General features: G+C 38.8%; 2 protein-coding genes across 2 annotated transcripts; one reads left to right on the top strand and one right to left on the bottom strand.

The window, feature by feature from the left end:
* Nucleotides 1-1,372: 1,372 nt before the first annotated feature.
* Nucleotides 1,373-8,258, bottom strand: ca7 (carbonic anhydrase VII; the record flags this gene model as incomplete). The annotated part of the gene is made up of 7 exons (XM_083917212.1): nucleotides 1,373-1,492; nucleotides 3,903-4,058; nucleotides 4,166-4,228; nucleotides 5,187-5,282; nucleotides 5,548-5,666; nucleotides 7,380-7,577; nucleotides 8,222-8,258. The coding sequence occupies 7 exons, from the start codon at nucleotides 8,256-8,258 to the stop codon at nucleotides 1,373-1,375; spliced, it is 789 nt and encodes a 262-aa protein (XP_083773338.1).
* Nucleotides 8,259-10,223: 1,965 nt separating this feature from the next.
* nae1 (nedd8 activating enzyme E1 subunit 1) lies at nucleotides 10,224-16,348 on the top strand. The gene is made up of 20 exons (XM_083918988.1): nucleotides 10,224-10,301; nucleotides 10,717-10,820; nucleotides 10,910-10,970; nucleotides 11,079-11,109; nucleotides 11,243-11,314; nucleotides 11,616-11,695; nucleotides 11,936-12,045; nucleotides 12,328-12,437; nucleotides 12,546-12,608; nucleotides 12,738-12,801; nucleotides 12,892-12,983; nucleotides 13,072-13,131; nucleotides 13,243-13,376; nucleotides 13,527-13,602; nucleotides 13,990-14,029; nucleotides 14,901-14,987; nucleotides 15,116-15,208; nucleotides 15,430-15,544; nucleotides 15,627-15,676; nucleotides 15,779-16,348. The coding sequence occupies exons 1-20, from the start codon at nucleotides 10,252-10,254 to the stop codon at nucleotides 15,886-15,888; spliced, it is 1,602 nt and encodes a 533-aa protein (XP_083775114.1). The 5' UTR covers nucleotides 10,224-10,251; the 3' UTR covers nucleotides 15,889-16,348.
* Nucleotides 16,349-18,759: the final 2,411 nt, after the last annotated feature.

Here is an 18,759-nt window from a genome sequence, read left to right as displayed (position 1 = left end):
TCAAAGAAAATAATATCAACTGTATCTCATGAATGTTTAAAATGTTTGTTCATACTCTTCTGGTCACTTTTTGAAAACACCAACAATCCCAATAAAACTTGACTGTAAATGCCAGCCTACAAATCTGGCTCAAAATGGGAGAAGAAAACAATGTAAAACAAAAGTTATTTTGAAATGTATTTAATTCAGCCAACATGAAAAGATTTTGAATGCATTACAAAAATATTCAACCCACCCATAAATTACGATTTTAATGTTCTTTCACATCAAAAACATCAAACAATCAATGCCATTTTTCATGTGTGCAGTTTTTTTGTATGGGAACAAAATGAGTTTATCCCTGACATAACTCTGTAATAATAAAATCCAAGTCCATCTAAAAAAAGGACCAGCATTACACAAAGCTGCCATAACTCTCCCAAGAGAGACACCCGGGCCTCCGTAGGCATTTGCATACTGAATTGTGCATGTGCAGCTTCAGAGGTGAGGTGTTAAAAACAGTGTGCATCACCTGCTGCATAGTAAAACAACAGACCGGGAAATGCGACCCTTCAGGATGAGGCTTAAAGACAAAGATTCAGAGTTTGATTGAAATATTCAATTCATTGGGTAATTGTTAGGACTGCTGGAGGTAAATAAATCACAAATGAGAACACAGTGAACAAAGGTTTTTGTTAAATCTGGAGAGCTTGCTAAAAATAATACCTCTTTAGCTCTAAAGGACTGGAGACTTTCTTGCCCTACGTCATGGCCAAATGGAGCGGTTTAAGCAAACGCATTGCTAATCCCATCCCACCTCCAGTTGGGATTGTTGGACTGGAATGGATCTATGGCCACAAGGACTGGGAATCCACCAGCAATAGGCTGGATCAACAGGGGATCAATTGAGATCAGTTAGGAGGCAGAGGCTGTGAAGTGCAATGCCTGCAAACAGAAACAGACTGCACGGGTGTAGAGACTTACTTGTTACATATAACAGCACCTTACAAGAGTTTGCCTCGGCAACACTAGTTTTACATGAACATCAACAACATCTTTATTGGCATATTGCTTAGAATAATAATATCACCAATTACCACATAGTAGTCAGTAACAAACTTGCAAAGTGTTACGATTGTATTGCTTCATAATATCCATTTCATTTTTCCTAAATCATTCAAAAACTGACTTCCTCTGCTAATGAAGCTTCTGGCCAGTAGGACACATGCATCTCAATGGGCTGGCAGTGATGAGAATTACTCTTCTGTACAAAGTAAATCAGAAATACTCAGTCTCACTCTTACCATGAGGTAAAAAGTACAATCAAATTAATGCATTCACTGTTGTCTAAAGAGCCTTTGTTATCCTTGACCTCAGATATCTTGGGGTCATGTTAATTGGAGGAACGCACGTTCCTGCCTTTGAGAGGCTGGGGAGGCCTGAAGTTGTTTTCCATGCGTGTCCTCTGATCCTCCTCCTCTCCAGTGAACAGAAGTGTTCTAAACTTGCCCAGCTGCATCAGGAGAGACAGAAAGATTAGATTTTCTCTTAAGATTTTGCAAAGAATCTTTTGATAAAGTAGGGTTCTATGAGGTACTCATCCATGATCAGTGTTACTAAAGTTACTGTGCACCTTAAACAGAGACATTTGAAAATGCTTCTGAGCCTGTTTTAGTTTGAAAACTCTTAGTGGGTCGTCGTTTCCAAAGGTCTCCATTTCTGACTGTGGATAAGTACCTTGATCAACCCCACTTCAAAAACTACTTAAAAGAACAATTGAATAATAAAATGTATACTTGTATCCTGTGTGTTATCAACAAATCCAATTCAAAGAATTTTTGACTTCCCCACCCTACCCTATGTGTGCAGCAGTATGACTCACTGATGTGTTTGATTTGTTGTTTTTGAACAACAATTGAGCTCCTTTGCCCAGAGGAATAAGATATATACAGCTATTGCTACACAGATAACACTTTTTTGTAGAATCAACTCTTTGTTATGTTCTTTTAATGGCATTTGTTTTACAGTCTATAACTAATCCCACTTTGAAAATTTTAAACTACCCTCACACGCCATCCTCTTTTTGATATTTCCCCTTTAGCTCTGTGTCCATTAGAAGGGAAAACGAAAAACAAAATAATACCCTGTTATATAAGGGCTTTTCCCTGCTGGGTCTCCATGCAAGCATTTCTCAATTAAAGCCCTGCACCCATCCAGTCATCCATCCATCAGGATAATCAGCTGGAAGGGATCAAAGGCTTCAGGGCTGGAGTCATAGGTTGTGAGGCCAGTTGCCCGGCTTACGCCTCACCCCCAGCTATGCTACACACATGGGTTCACAGACAGATCGTTTATGGCTACACCCGAGGTGCCGCCATCATTAAAACTCCTGATTCCTCAAACACAGTCCTGGAGTTAAAAATGGGGAACTAGGCTAAAAAAGATCAGCAAAGTGTGCGAGTATAATCTAAAGGCTGGCAGCAGTCGCCACAGGTCCCGCTCACAGGGGGACCTGGAAGGCATGTCCTGCAGACATCCAGTTAGTCTGCTTAATTTGTCAACAAACTGGGGTTACCAGACCTAAATTTTCTGATTTCATTCAGTGCTAAGAGGGTGGATATAAAAAAAAAGTAAATCCTGAACACGGCATCCCTCGTGAATGATGCTTACCCATGTTTTGGCTTCTAAATATAGCATCATACTTTGGGCAAATGGTACATTTCTGGCCATGCTACACCACAGAGGTAAACCCCACGACCGCTCAAAACATAGCATGCTGGTCCCCTGATGCTCAACTTTGGTTTGACAACAAACAAGGCAGTGGATCCTTGGAGCCTAGTGGAACATGCAGCATAACATTATGCAAGCCAGGAAATATGGATCACACAAATGACTGATCAACTGCAGCATCAATGCTTTGTGCTCCACTGACTTACAGAGAAAAACCTAGGTATAACTGTGTGCTGCAATGTTATTTAAATTTAGAAATGCAATTTGAGAAATTACAAGTGCAGATCTTTGGCTACAACACACATATGAAAGCATTCAGTAATACTCCACAGTTGAAAAAACATCCATGTGCAGTTGGGAATAAAGACAACACAACATCTGTTTTGTTCATACTGCAGTCTCGTTACAGATATGATTAGGCGGTCTATTTGATTTTTTTCAGTAATTATGAATATGAGATGTTTGACTTCATACTGCTGGTACTGTAATTGCCTTTTTTTTGTAGTAATGGTAGATCTAGTTTGCCTGGGTCCAGATCTTTGAATATGCCCACTCTACTGAAATTAATTGACTGAAATGAAAAAGGAGCGTTGTGTTTCATGTCCGGTAAACACTCTTTGAAGATTCAAACCGTGTAGATTATCCAACCAATAAGTTCAATTTCAAACAAAATACGCACCTATAGTAAGTTCACGCAGGTGATCTGAGTGAGAGGCTAAAATAAAATGAAAAAATTCCAGGAAAGCATAGATTATTTCCAGGATATTTGGTTATTAAAATCAATGTCCAGGTGTTTCCATGACTGGAAAATTAGTCTCTAAATTTCTAGGTTTTCCAGGAAATTAAAATGTGTGGGGTACATGCAGGTTGAAAAGTCTGCGCTGCATTTCAGGAGGCTGACAAGAAGTAGGAACGCACCATTCATCTGCCCACATTGCAATGACACAGAGCTGGTTGAAAATCGGCAAAAATTCCCTTTAAAACAACCGCAAAACCAGTATGTTGGCATGGCTACTTATCAGTGTGAGTCAATGAAAAAGAGATCTTGTGCCAGTGGGGTTGCCCACTACTGGATTGGGGTTAATGCTGTGTATGAAAGGCTTTCATATGACCTGAAATAATAAATAACTACAACAGCGCTGTTGGAAATCTGGCATGTACTGTGGTCAGAGGAGCATGTTTGAAACACACACCTGTTTTTCAGAAACTATGATTGGCTCCTTCACAACCATCCAGATAACGCTCTCGTGCAAAGGAGGTGTGGTCAGCGATCCCAGGTAGGTCCAGTAGTGGAGGCTGCTTGGCAGAAGGCACTTGGGGTTGAAACCTTTGAAATTTGTGACACTGCCCTGTAACCGTAATACAAAGACATAAGCTTTTATATAACGTCAGTAATGATGCAGGAATGTCATAAACCACAATAAATATTACATAAATCATAATTCATAGTACTCACCTTAAACTTCACCGTGTACAGAGCGTCTGTTATCGTGTGGAGCCATCTGTGGTCGTCACCTGTCTTGCATAACAGAAAATATTGCTTTTGAATTTGATTTGTAACTTTTGAAAGGAATCCATGTAAAACCAATACAAAATCTGAAAAAAACACACAAAATGACAAATCTTAATTTTTGCGGAAGCTGACATAAAAAAAATATAGGTTGCAGCACCACAACGCTGGTGAATGGAGCTGTTACACCCATAGGTTACAGCTATACACAATGTCACACATGCAGCTTTGAGACTAATCATTTTTCTCACTGGCTTCTTGTACAACCTTTTGAGATCACCGCCCACATCTTAGATTTTTGTCAGCGATTTGAAATGTGAAGTAAAACGAAAGAGTAATTTAGTCTGATCACCATGCTAGGCAGAAGTGGTTGTATGTACACAAAAATAAGGCCAGTGGTACAAAATAAATGAAGTGAAAATAGATTTCTGAGTACAGAATTGCTGGATCTTTCTCATCCCTCTTTGCATCTGTTCAAGTTACAATGACCTAACAAACTAGTGGGAAACTGTCAGACAAAACAGAGAAAAAAGAGGGGTAAGAAATAGGATTGCACTTATAGTCCGCCTCCAGACACTTAACTTATGTAAAAATACTCGGTTATGTTTAATATTTTTTTCAACATGGTTTTCCCACAAAAATAGTAAAAAGAAAAAAAAAAAAAGGGGGGGGGGGGGGTGCACCTACTCTTCTCCTTCATTGAGAAATTCTGGGTCTGGCCTCGAGCCTCGGCCACCAACGCTACCATAGTAACACTATTGTTCCTTGGGTTTGTGATGTACGAAGCCCTGGCTGTATCAATCCGGAATTGAAAGACTTTCAAGTCAGAAATGCTCATCCATGGTGTCGACTGCTCATGTTGTGCATGATATGTTTTGCATAGTATATAACAGACACCACATAGACATGAAAACAAGGTTAAAAACTTGGATTTTCATTGGAGGGGGTCTTTAACTGAACATCTTACTTCTAAAAAGATGCCAAGGACAGCGAGGCCATCAGGAGCTGTTGCTGCCTCCCCAAACGTCTTGTACTTGACAGCATTCCAGTGTACTAAATGAAGCTAGGGAAAGCAAATAAGAGGAAAGAAAGCCAGAAAGAAACATAACTGGCTATTATACTTAGAGAGATAAATAAAGTCACATAAGACACTGAGGAGACCCAGATGGAAACTGACGGTATTTTAAAGAATCAAAAGCTGTTGATTTTATTTCATAGAATAATATGTTACCTCATACTGTAGGCCTACACCTTACTACACACCTTTGCCAAAAATGTGTTATTATGCGTTTTGATAATTAGACAGAGCAAAGTATCCAGACACTGACCTCGGAATCATAGCTTCTTCCTGCAACAGTGTGCTCAGAGCCATGGCAGCCCTTCCCGCCCCAGTGGAAGTGAAACTGTTTTAGCCTATAGGGGTTGTCGAGAGGGCCTCCCTGGATCACTGTGGAAGATGAGATGTAAAATAAAAATATAAAATAAAGGTTTAGCATTCACACCCACACCCCTACTCTCTGTGGGTGTTAGACAAACTGCTTTTCCAGCAGAACGTTGCACAGGGCATCCTGTGTGCAGCATCATCCAAACAGCTTTCTACCAATCAAACCAAGCGTACTTTATCACATTTCTAAAATAAAGCTGAGACACGACAGCACCGACAGAAAGACCACCTGCTTTACCGACAAATTTAGCATTCGATTTTTCTGGCATTAGATTTAGTCTAAGACACACATACTGTAGACAATCCTTTGATTAATAAAAGCACTGTCAAAGCTCCTTTTAGCTTGATTTAGCTTTACATTCAAGTCCACTTGCCAACAAGAATGAATTAAGCTTCAATATACAGTATGCCATAAAATGACGTTCAGGCCATTATCTGGATTGTGCAGACTTTTTCAGAGCCTATGGCTTGCACTGCTGGGTATGAGCACCACTCTAATCTGACCGTTATTCATTGTGATGCTGCTGACATCCTTTTGACAAACAGGCTACACCAGCCCAGGTCAGATTAGTGAGGCATGAATAACACAAAGAGCAGAACACTTATCTAGTTCAGCCTACACTATAGATGTAGGATAACCACAAGAACAGTGAAATCTGTTACAAAAATGCAATAGTAGCAGGTATGACGATTAATTTATAATATAAGGTGACTAGTATTAAGCCACTCATAAATAGCTGGTGTGCTGAATCAGGTGGTTCAAGGTGATAATGATGTCGTAAATCCTGACATTGATAATGCCATCATTAACGACTGCCTGAGGATAGAATACTTTCATTATAAATAACTCATGTCATGTTTGTTATTCTGACATTCAAAGAAATATGATAGACTGTCAAAAGTGTGATTTACCTAAATATTGTGCATCTGTCTAGAGACTTTTGTTTATTTTTATTCTACCCCCCTTTTCCTACCAAAACACTGGCATGTGTGAATATAGGCATGTGTACACCCAGACTCACATGTGGCAAACTGACAACAGCAGGTTTAGGGGATTTGTGCACCTTATTTGAACTTGAGAGTAAGTGCATTTGTTTTCTTACAAGTCTCCTCTTTTATGAATTACTTTTGCTGATAGCTACTTGCTAGCTTTGTGGAAAGTGTCTGAGCCCAACAGCCCCCACATTCATGGTAATGATGGGGTGGTTAACATGGATCCACCCTGCGATAAAAGCAAACAGGGTCATAATAACCATTGAGATCATCTAAGGTTATTACATCTCCTGTCCAACAGACAGATACTCATACAGTTAACTGCTGGCTGCATTTCCCTAAAGCATAATCAGGGGTTTAAGTGTAACCTTTGATTACGGCCAGTTATGCACACAGTTTGCAAAAATCAAGGTAATCCCATAGTTCAAGAGTGTTCATTCAAAGAAAACTAAGCACATATTTCCACTGCATTTGGCGGATTAACAGATTATCCCTGGACTGTGATCTCTGTCAATAATTGCAAGACAGTCAATAATCTTTTATAGGTCATGTCATTTCAATGCACATAGTCCCTGCCAAGATATTAAAATCCACAATTCTGTTTTTCTTTTCATCACATATAGACCTAAGCAGATTACGCAGAGCTAAAAAGAAGAATGGATTTGAACTGATCTGTTGGTTTTGTTTGGGCTTTATTATAAAGATAACATTGTTTTTGCTCACCTGAACGGTCATCCGAGTCCTCAAACTCAACGACAACAGAGTGTCCATTGTTGGCGATGTTGATGGAGGTGCAGTGATCATAGTTGAGGACAATCGGACCCAGACTGGAGTCATGTGAAGCCTGAAGAGGGACGATGTCAATGGGAGACTGCCGGTCCCCCTGGGCTACGGGGTAGTTTTCGTGCCATATGGAAGGACCTTGTCATAAAAAAAAGACCAGAAACAATCAACAGAACATTATTTAAAGCTTTAATACACCCATCATCGAACTTTTAGTATGCCTTCAGCTCTAATTCACGGGGTGATGATCAAATGTACTTTTAAGGCAAAAAAAACAAAAACATTTCAATGGGTCACATGCAGGGAAAAAATATTAAATACTCCAAAATCATAGAAAAAGAATAAAGCTTTATTTTTTCTAACCTTACTAAAACTACTTTAACTGATCATCCAAGGCAACAACTAATAGGTAGCACCATCAGCATACAATTTAGAAATCAGTGGAATTCACTCAAGACTGTCTCATCCATCCACACTAACCAAGGAAGCACAGTAAGTGGAGCAACTGGTCTTGAATTGCCCATTTCACTGATGTAATGCAGTGTCTCAGAGCAAATCAGGTGGAAGTCAGGTTAAGGTGACAGCAGCAGACCATTTAAGCACGCGGCTAATCTCGCATTAACAGCGTTGCTCCTCTCTACGTTATTCCTCTGGGCGAAGCACGCAATGCCTCCAGCAAAACGAAGCAACGACAGAAAACTTGTGCTGCAGCAGTAGAAGGTGAAATACCTCCACGGTTGATGGGGGAGCATGTTTGGAGCCTGGATGCTGTGAGATCTTACCGTCCTGTTTTCCGTATCCCCACTGATTCCCTGTCATTGTCACTGTGAGTGGATTCAAGTGCGACCAAGTGTGTCGGTGTTTGCGCTCCGGTGAGGACGGACACGGATATCGGACGGTGCAGCTATTGATGAAGTTTATGTAGTGGCCAAAGGGGAAGGGCAATTACCCTTTTCTTGACACGCCCCTAACACACACGCACACACACACACACACACACACACACACACACACACACACACACACACACACACAGTCCACCTGTCTGAGGTTTTAAAGCTTATCTTGTCTAATGTCTCTGCGTTAGGTCAGCCCTTATAGGATTTAACGGTCAGCTATAAGATATCATTATAATAAACATAATGTATTTCCCTATACTTAAATTATAATGAATGGCGTGTTATTTTAGACTAGTATGATCATCGTAATGAGTGTTTTTGCTAATTAGACAAAATTAATATAGATCATTTAAAAAAGTTCATATCCTTTAGAAATAAAAAATAATGACGAAAATATACAAATGCATGTGGGATAACACATGACCTGCTTTAGTAGCCTACGTTAATTTACGTTGTTGTGTAGTCTAGATAATGAATGATCGGTCAGAAGAAGAAGAAGAAAATTAATCTGAAAATATTTTCGGTACATGGTTGAATGTTTACGTCATCTTATTTTACATTTTTCTAAAACTGCATACCTTTAGCTTTGTCTTTAAGATAAAAAAAGAGCAATTGGGATTATTTTCAAACATTTTCTTTATGACTGAGAAGATAACCTACAGATTATTTTATTGGCAGTAGACCTACATTTTTTGTCAATGCTGGCATTATTATAATATTACCGTGCTGCAGTTACAATACAAAGTTCAAATATAAAAAGTCTAAAATAAAAAATAAGGTGCAAATCCAAAATACAATTTAGGCAAAAGATCAGATTTAAAGTATGGATCATACAGTCAGGGGCAGTCTAGGTGTGGTTGCATAACTTATTAGGCCTATTACTATTATATTTATGTCACAATTTCAGCTCACAAATTGTGTGTTACACGTCTGCAGCTGCCTCCATCAGGTTGAGTTATATTCACAGGAAAGAAACTTCTCTTAGTTTATCACTCACAATATTTAGATCACAATTTAAAAACCTTATGCCAGTTGAAGTTGGATTCAGGGAGAAAATTTGTGTCAAAAGCGTGTAACCGAATCTTCACACAGGCACGTTTTGGGTCAAATCTGTTGTTTGATTTTTGTTTTGTTTTTTTTACTTTTGGAGTCAAAAATTACAATCAAAGTCAGAAGTACAAATACACAATACTATTTCAGAGAGCAGAATATCACAGTATATACACAAGATACACATACATACATATGACACACATTGAGAAATTGTAATAGGATACACATTAAATCACACCACAAAAGGGGGTAAGTTAGTTTTAATTTTCACTTCATTTAATTTAATTTATTTATTTAAAGGACAGTGCACACTGATCAACATTCCTGTAAATGTGCCAGTGTTATTTTCAACTGCAGTCCTTTGACGATGATGTTAAGATGTTAAAATGACCACAACAGACTAAGAGAATAAGAACATACTAAAAAAAAATACACAAAAACAGATAACAACAGTAGAGCATGTCATCAATTGACAACAAACATTCTTACCCACCACCATGGGATTAGACAGGACAGTTACAAAGATAACCATACACAAGATTATACCATACAATTAATAAAGTATAAAGTAAATCAACCCATATGTATTTAAGGAAGTTTATCAACTACATTCTTGTAATAGGTTATACATCTGTCGCTTTTAAAATAAATATATAGATATCAGAGAAAGGGATTTGAGAATACCAAAAAAAGAGGAAATTATGTTTGGGAAAAATGTCCCCAGTAAAATAAAATGAATTGACCACATGAATTACAGACGTATCCTTGGTATTGTCATAGTAACCATGAGGGGATGTGTCGAATCTGTCGTTGCGGAAGTTGAGATGCGTCACTGAGACGTCACTCACTAGGACGCTACCATGGCAGCCACTAAAGCCTCCAAAGAACAGAAATATGACAGACAGCTCAGGTAAATTCAAACTATATCTTAGGTTTCACGAATAACTTATCGTCCTTTAGCTAAGTGTCCTGTGAGCTTCTCCTGAGAGCTCCCAGCAGAGACATTGGTGAGGTAGTGGTGCTAATGTTAGCTGGCGTTAGCTTGCTACACAACATCTTCGAGCTAACACCTTTAGCTTTAGGTTCATGTGATGGGCTGCTTTGTTTTTCTGTTCGGTGTTTGCTCAGCTTGTCCAATGACGGCCTAAACCCTGACATCATTTATAGTCACTGTGTTTGATGGGTAAAATAGTTACCAATGCTTATGAAGCTACCACAGCAGTAGCAAAGTCTTTCATACAAAGTGGCTCACTGTGCTTTTACAGCGGTTGAGGATGAATTGTATCACTAGGTGGCAGCAACACATGTCCATTGTTGTGTTTTAGACTGTGGGGTGACCATGGTCAAGAATCACTGGAGAATGCACATGTCTGTGTCATCAACGCCACAGCAACGGGAACAGAGCTCCTGAAGAACCTGGTACTTCCAGGTAAACACAGATCTGTGGCTCTGTGTGGGTGATAATGCTGCTGGTGATAAAAGCATCTTTCTAACTGATTTTATTGATGTCTTTTTCAGGTATAGGAGCGTTCACCATAGTTGATGGACACACCGTTTCTGGGGAAGATGTTGGAAACAAGTAAGAGTGCTACTGTCTTTTCTTTTTTTTAAACTTGATCTTAGCTTGAATTAATCTGTGTAAGTTTACTTGTGTGTTCATGGTTGACTTCTTGATCTTGTCTTGCAGCTTTTTCCTTAGCAACAACAGCATTGGAAAGGTATGCTTTGCCAAAAAATAAATAAATGTTTGTTTTATGAACGTATGCAAATGCACACTTTCTTATCCTACTTGTCCCCAACCGGCTCCCTGCATCTGCATAGCTCCTCCTGATCTTAGTGTTTATGTTGCAGAACAGAGCACAGGCTGCCACTGAGCTGCTACAAGAACTTAACAGTGATGTTTCTGGAAACTTTGTAGAGGAGGTTGGTAATGTTTAAGTTGTCACATGTTTTTCAGAACAGTAATAATGTCTCAGTAGAAATGTAAAACACTCAGCTTTTATTTCATCATAACAATGACAATATTAACATCACATTAAAACAGTGAAAGATGCTTTACAAGGCTAAAAAACCCAATACAACTATAAGGGAGGTCAAAAATGTTAAGTTTTCATTACATAAAAGTTTACTCTATTAATGCAATATGTGTTATTTAAATGTGTTGATCAGTATCATCACTCTGATAGTTACAGATCCCTCTTGTATTTTCTGTTAATACCTGCAGAGTCCAGACAAACTTCTGGACAACAATCCAGAGTTTTTCCACAGGTTTACCATAGTCATCGGTGTCCAGTTGCCAGAAAAGTAAGAATATATATATATATATATATATAGTTCACCTTTACTCTCACATTTTATTTTAACAATAGAGTTACTGAGAAACTATTTCGGAACCTTATATTATGCTGAACTAGAATTGTCAGTGTTATTTCACAGAAATGACTAAACTTTGTGCAGTGATGAACTTTATTTTACGTATATGATGAAACAACTTGTTTATGCTTGATACACTTTGTTTTTTTTTTGTCCACAAAACTCCAACAGCACATGTTTGAGGCTCGGCTCAGTTCTGTGGAGTGCCTCTGTACCTTTCCTTGTCTGTAAAAGCTACGGCCTGATTGGCTACATGAGACTAATGGTGCAGGAGCATACAGGTTGGTTAAACAGCATTGCACTTTGATTCCACTCGTATTATGCCACTGACAACACATTAAAGAACTACCTTTAATTCTAACTTTTAATTGTAATTTTATTTATACATGTGTATATAATTGGGCATGTACCAATAAATGCAAATACATTACTATGGTGAATAACATATCATAAATTACCCTGAGTATGTATTTTAGATATACATCTTATCTGCCTGTATCCACATTACTTGATATGTAAAATTTAAATTTTTTAAATGTATATTTTACTGCCTCTCTCTTCAGTGATCGAATCCCACCCAGACAATGCCTTGGAAGACCTGAGGTTATACAAGCCCTTTGCCGAATTCAAAAACCACATTGAGACCTACGACCTTGACAGCATGGACAAGAAGGTGTGTTCGTAGCTGTCTGCACATTTGTTTTTGCATATTAGTCACTTTAAACTATGACAGGTTTCCACAACTGTTAATACTCCTTTACATATTTTATTTAATCTGCAGGATCACAGTCACACACCGTGGATTATCATTGTTGCTAAGCACTTGGAGAAATGGCTCAGTGAGGTACAGTACATTTTCTCTGGCCTCCCCAGTGCCAAGATGTCTGAGAAATACTCTATCACTGATATTGATGCTTGCCTGCGTTTGTTGAAGTGGATATAGTAAAACGTGACTCTGCTTCTGTTGTTGTAGCACAACTGTCAGCCACCGAAAAATTACAAGGAGAAAGAGGCCTTCAGACAGTTTATTCGAGAAGGTATCTGTGGACCTCTAGATTGTATTTACCTATAAGTTCCATGACCAAGCTTTGTACCGTAAATGTATCTGTGATTTTGTGTTCATTCAGGGATCCTGACAAATGAGAATGGTGTCCCCGAGGATGAAGAAAACTTTGAAGAAGCTATTAAGAATGTCAATACTGCTTTAAATCCAACCAAGGTGCTAGATCTCAAACATTTGTAGACTTTTAAACTCCCAATCAGTCTGTGTTTTATAGTGTTACAATTAACGTCTCCTGTTTCTGCAGATTCCTAGTGCTGTTGAAGACCTCTTCAATAGTGAGCAGTGTAACAACATCACATCACAGGTTTTGACTTTTTTCCTGAGAACATTCTATAAAAAGTCACACACAGTTTTATCATAGTTTCAGATGATTGCTTTTTAAAAGTGTGGAGTGTGTTGATGTGATTTTTACCAGACCCCGTCCTTCTGGATGATGCTGAGAGCTGTCAAGGAGTTTGTTCTCGGTGAAGGCAATGGAAGCCTACCTGTGCGGGGAACCATCCCAGATATGATCGCAGACTCTCAGAAGTTCATCAACCTTCAAAATGTGTAAGTGTGGAAAACATGGTTGCTATCTGTGTAGATAGATTTGTAGACTTGAAAAGTTGAAAAGTTCTCGGATCCAACAGCAGAACCTGTTTTCTTTCTCTCTTTCTAGCAGTGCATGTTTTGATAATGTGGGTTCGTGTTTTATTTCAGTTACAGGGAAAAGGCCATGCAGGATGCTGCAGCTGTTTCAAAGCATGTAGAAAGTCTATTGCAGTCTGTTGGAAAGGTATGTTGTATATCCACATAGCCTCGGTTAACAATAAGGCTAACAATTACCTTCTGGTCAAGAGAAAATATATGACGCAGTCCACAAAAAGTGATTAAATGATATGCATGCATCACAAATACTTTCCCAGGTCCTACAGCTGCATCCAAACAAGTTTAATTAACTTGGTAAACCATATTTGCGATAAACTGTTCAGACCTTCAATAAAATTGACAATTCCACCTGAAGTCAGTTTTTACATCTTTTCGTCTTCATTGTGCCCTTTGACTCAGTCCGCATTGATTGATTTTGCCTTGAAAAACACAATATTTGAGTCAACATTGTAAACAATGCATTTGACTAAAAATGGATTTCCACTGATATCACTTTTCTTTTACTTTCCACCAGCCCCCAGAGACCATCTCTGAAAAGGAAATCAAACTGTTCTGTGAGTATCATGAACTATACGATCTTATATACAGTGGGTCTACTTAAATGCAAACAAATCTGACCTCAACCTGACTGATGCAAAATGTCCATACTACGCTATATAGAGTGTGTTTAGAGGCATCTATTTTATGCAGATTTGGAGTTTCATTATCTCACTTCTTCAACTACATTTTCATATAAGTTATGTGACGCCTGAAAATATGTAAGAAATATCTCTACACCCATTTATACTGATTGATGTGATTATTAATGGTCATTAGTGCATTATCCATATAAACACCACTGAGTACCGACTGAGGATTTTTTTAGACAAACATGCATGTACTGTAAATACATTGGTTTAATGCCTGAACTGAAAGGGCCTCACTATATTTATACATTTTGTTACTAATTTAGCAGCACTTGAAGGCACCATGTCTGTCATGTGTTTCCTTTTCTGACTTGTTTTCTCTGGGCATCGCTGCGGTGTAGATTTGCAATGTAGCCACTGCATGCTCCTTCTGGACTCGGTCAAGAGAACTCAGTCTGCATAAACATGGATGCTCTATCTGGCTGTTAGGTCTGACGTAACACCCTTTTCGAAATAGGATTTCCAGGTCCAAACGCTCTGTTGAAATAAAACAGACACAACTGCCGAACATGTGAACAATTATGATCACCTCTAACGTCAGTTAGACACCTTCTTCATCCATAAGAAATGGGTAAAATGACGATTACACGGCAGTGCTGCGTTGTAGAAATACGAGGCTTGGACCGGCTTGGACCCAGAAATCATGTTTTGAAAGGGCGTTACGTCACGACTTAACAGCCAAATTGCTGCACCTGCAAAAAGTGTATTGCTAACTGTAGGCATTTGTGTTTGTGTTCAGGTAAGAATTCGTCCTTTCTGAGGGTGGTGCGCTGCAGATCTCTGGCTGAGGAATATAGCGTGGATTCAGTAAATAAAGATGAAATCAGTAAGCTGGAGACTAATTTCCTTTCTGATTTAAACCACTCAGTGTTTTTTATTGTCATTTCTTGTGTTTGAGCTAGTACTGTCTTCTCGTAGCCTATTCACCTATTAACAATAGCTGTGTGTCCTCAGCCTCAAGCATGGACAATCCTGATAGCGAGATGGTCTTCTACCTCATGCTTCGCGCTGTTGATCGCTTCTATCAGCAGCACTCGCGCTACCCAGGTATGGCCAAGGTTCATAGGGATGTTCCTTTTAAAAGACTCGAACAAGAAGTGGAACACCTCCATGTAAATGACCGGAAACCTCACAACTTAACAAAATCAAACGAATGGCAGTCTGATTTATTTTGTAGAATTATGCCGAACATTCCTCCTGATGCCAGTACATAGAAATAAAATTGTTGTATTTAATATTTCTTTCTTTTTTTTTTATCATCTCTCCAGGAGTTTATAACTATCAGGTGGAGGATGACATCAGCAAACTGAAGCTCTGTGTGAACAGCCTACTGCAGGAGTACAGCCTGAACGTCAACATCAAAGACGATTACATCCATGAGTTGTAAGTCCTGGCCACTGCTGGGTATACTGATTGAAGTGGTTGTAAGACTGTGGCAAATAATTAACTTTTTTTTTACTTACAGCTGTCGATATGGTGCAGCAGAACCACACACAGTTGCTGCATTTTTGGGAGGTAATATGTTCATACCATTGTACCTATACAGCATATCCCACCTTTGTGGCGCTAATATACCCAATATGTTTATTTAATTCTTTATCAATGGTGTGCCTTTAGGTTCTGCTGCTCAAGAGGCCATCAAGATCATCAGCCACCAGTTTGTGCCCTTTAACAACACATTCATTTACAACGCGATGTCACAGACCTCGGCTACCTTACAGCTGTGAATACAGTTACTGATCCTCAGAATCCAGAAATGATCAAAGAAAACAGAGCAAGATCATAAGAGGCAGTTACTAACTAAGGAATCTAAACTGAAAAGGAAAAGGAAAGAAATCTAGCATTTTTTTAGGAATTGCATCACACTTGAATGGGGTAACTGCCCAAGTGTGCGCACTAAAACCTAAAAATGCTCCTCATACAGAAGATCAAAGGTCAGGACTCTTATTTGTTTAAGTTCTTGAAGGCGGCGGAATGAGGATAGCACTCACAGAGGATTTCTTCAAACATTTTCTTATTGTGGCAGACATCATGAAGTAAACCTGGAACTGAAAATGACACAAATTCAAAACCTTCATGTAGTATTTTCCTCTGTGAAACTCCACATTCAAGGATGATATATTACAGTGTAGCAGCAAGTTGTATACTTTAGTCACAACTGTCTCTTATTGTATTGTGTTTGGAACAAGGTGGGAGATTTTTGGTTCAACATGCTGTATGTAGTGTTTAACTCTCATGCGTTGCTATAAAAACATTTAAGATTTAACCTGAACTTGTTTATTTTTATGATAAAGGTGAAGTCATTCAGCACACATATCTTGCAGTGTGCAAAAAATCATCTGTCCTTTGCTCATCCTCCAACTTTTGGGCTTGCACGGTTTCATTTCTGTTCAACTAAAATCTGGTAAACACTTTGAGTTAAGCGGCTGTCGCTTGTTTACTTGTTTAATAGTTGAAACCAGGATTACACAGTTATTTAGCCTGAATGGACGTTAGATGACAAGCATGTGAGCATGTAATGTGACTTGCACCCTGGCAGGATTCACATGCAACCCAGGTCAAGAGGAGTTTAGTTGGGAGTTGATTACATTATTTTTTTCCAACACCAGAGGGCACCCTTCCATGTTTTACTATTCATAGATCAACATGTAGTTAGTTCCAAATTTATTTCACATACTTTATTCATTGACCAATTCCACAACGCTGACCATTGGGTACAGACCGCATTTGACTTGAAAAGTTGTGGGATGTTAACAAAAAACTTGCAATGTTACTTATTAACCAGTATGTTGTTTCTCAATAGATGCCTTGAGTGTGTAGAGGACGCTGGTTCTCATATAATGAGTATGATCTAGGCAACACAGAGTCCTGCTAGAGTCATGTTACGAGGGGTCATTGTGATGTAACTTTTGGGCAGGGTGAAGTTTGTCATTTGTTTTTTTTTCTCTCCCCAGACTTTGGCAGAATGGAAATTTGCCCTCAGCAGATCTTTTTCTTTCATCCCCCAGCTCTCCCCATGCAGCGATCTGTCTCACACTCTCTCTCTCTCACACACACACACACACACACACACACACACACACACACACACACACACACACACACACACACACTTGCCCCCTCCGTCTCCCTTCGTCTGAGTAAGGATAGAGCAGGTTGCCAAAAAGTATTCTGGCCATTTCCTAAATGAAGATTTTGCCCACTGCCTAAAAGATTATCATGTGTCCATCCATCCACCCACTGCCTCATTAGATAATCGTTTATTCGCAGTGCCAGGTTTATTAGGCCAGAGCAGACAGTTTTTCATTTTTTGTAAACTTAGAGATGCAACCCACTAGATAACTTTAAGTCAAATAATGTACACAATGTCTTCTACAATAGTTCAACTCAATGCTTCTGCAACCATTACCTCTGTTGTAAGGTTTAATCCTTCCAAGTTTTTTTCTTTCTCACAGTTCTGTGTGTTCACCTCTTAACTAAAGACAACACTGTGAGGGAATAGGGTTTCATTTAAAACAAAGTAAACATTTACATTATTTGAACAAGGTGTGCTATTGGTCATTTGATCCATCAGTAGCATCATGAGACATTTGTGAAGTTCTGTCTCTTTAGTTTAATTGAATATCATTTGTTGGTAATAAGCTGTAGTCTAGCATGTTTTTGTCCTCCTGTGTGTTAAAGCAAAGTTCTGACTTGATTGCTTTTAAGCCTCCTTTATACTCCAAAATATAATTTGGTTATTTTTTAATGCTATTGAACATTTACTCCGCCTGTGGTTCTTTCCAACAATGAGACTTCAAGGCACCGCAGATGGAGCACAATGTCAAATTTTGATTAGTGTGAATCCAGCCAGTTTGTATACAGCTGTGTCAACATCCCAATAGTCAGTGCTGACCATTTAAGGCTCACCAGCTTCACTATCAGAGTCGTGACTGGTGTCGCCCTCCAACAGCCACACTTTTAAGGATGGTTGCTGACAAGAGATAACATAGAAACAAACGGGCCAAGTAGCCAACCATTTTTTGGGCCAAATGGTACACATTTTTATCAAAGATAACCCAGAGAGAGGACATGCAAACATGATTATAAACCAAGTTTAAAATATCTAATGATTATTATTAATCTTTTTAAAGAGCAAATTAAATAAATAGTTAAATAGAATTAAAGAATAGAAACGTGCCGTTTTTTATGCTGATTTAAAAGTGGTGCATGACGCAGTTGTGTCATTGTTAACCAAAATCAGTACAGCAGCTCCAACAAGCAACTAACTTTCTGATTGCTCATTTTGTTTTGATGGTTTTGAAAATAACTTAAAGATGCCCTATTATGCTATTTTTCAGGGTCATATTTGTATTTTACAGGTCAGCTACAATAGGTTTACATGCATTATATTTCTCATATTGCCCATTGCTGCACTACACATGAAGCACCTCTGTGGCAGGCTTGGTCGACTGGTCCAATCTGCTGTGATTGGTCAACTGTTTATGCTACGTACTAGTAAATGTTGTGCCCCTTAACATAGACCTTTTCTACAGAATTCCATTGCTAGGCAACAGCCTTGGTCCTTGTTAACTTCCTGTCAGCTGATGTCATTCACA

Source organism: Echiichthys vipera, assembly GCF_963691815.1.
Source record: "Echiichthys vipera genome assembly, chromosome: 1".
Classification (NCBI taxonomy): Eukaryota; Metazoa; Chordata; class Actinopteri; order Perciformes; family Trachinidae; genus Echiichthys; species Echiichthys vipera.
This window is presented reverse-complemented; position numbering and strand designations above follow the sequence as displayed.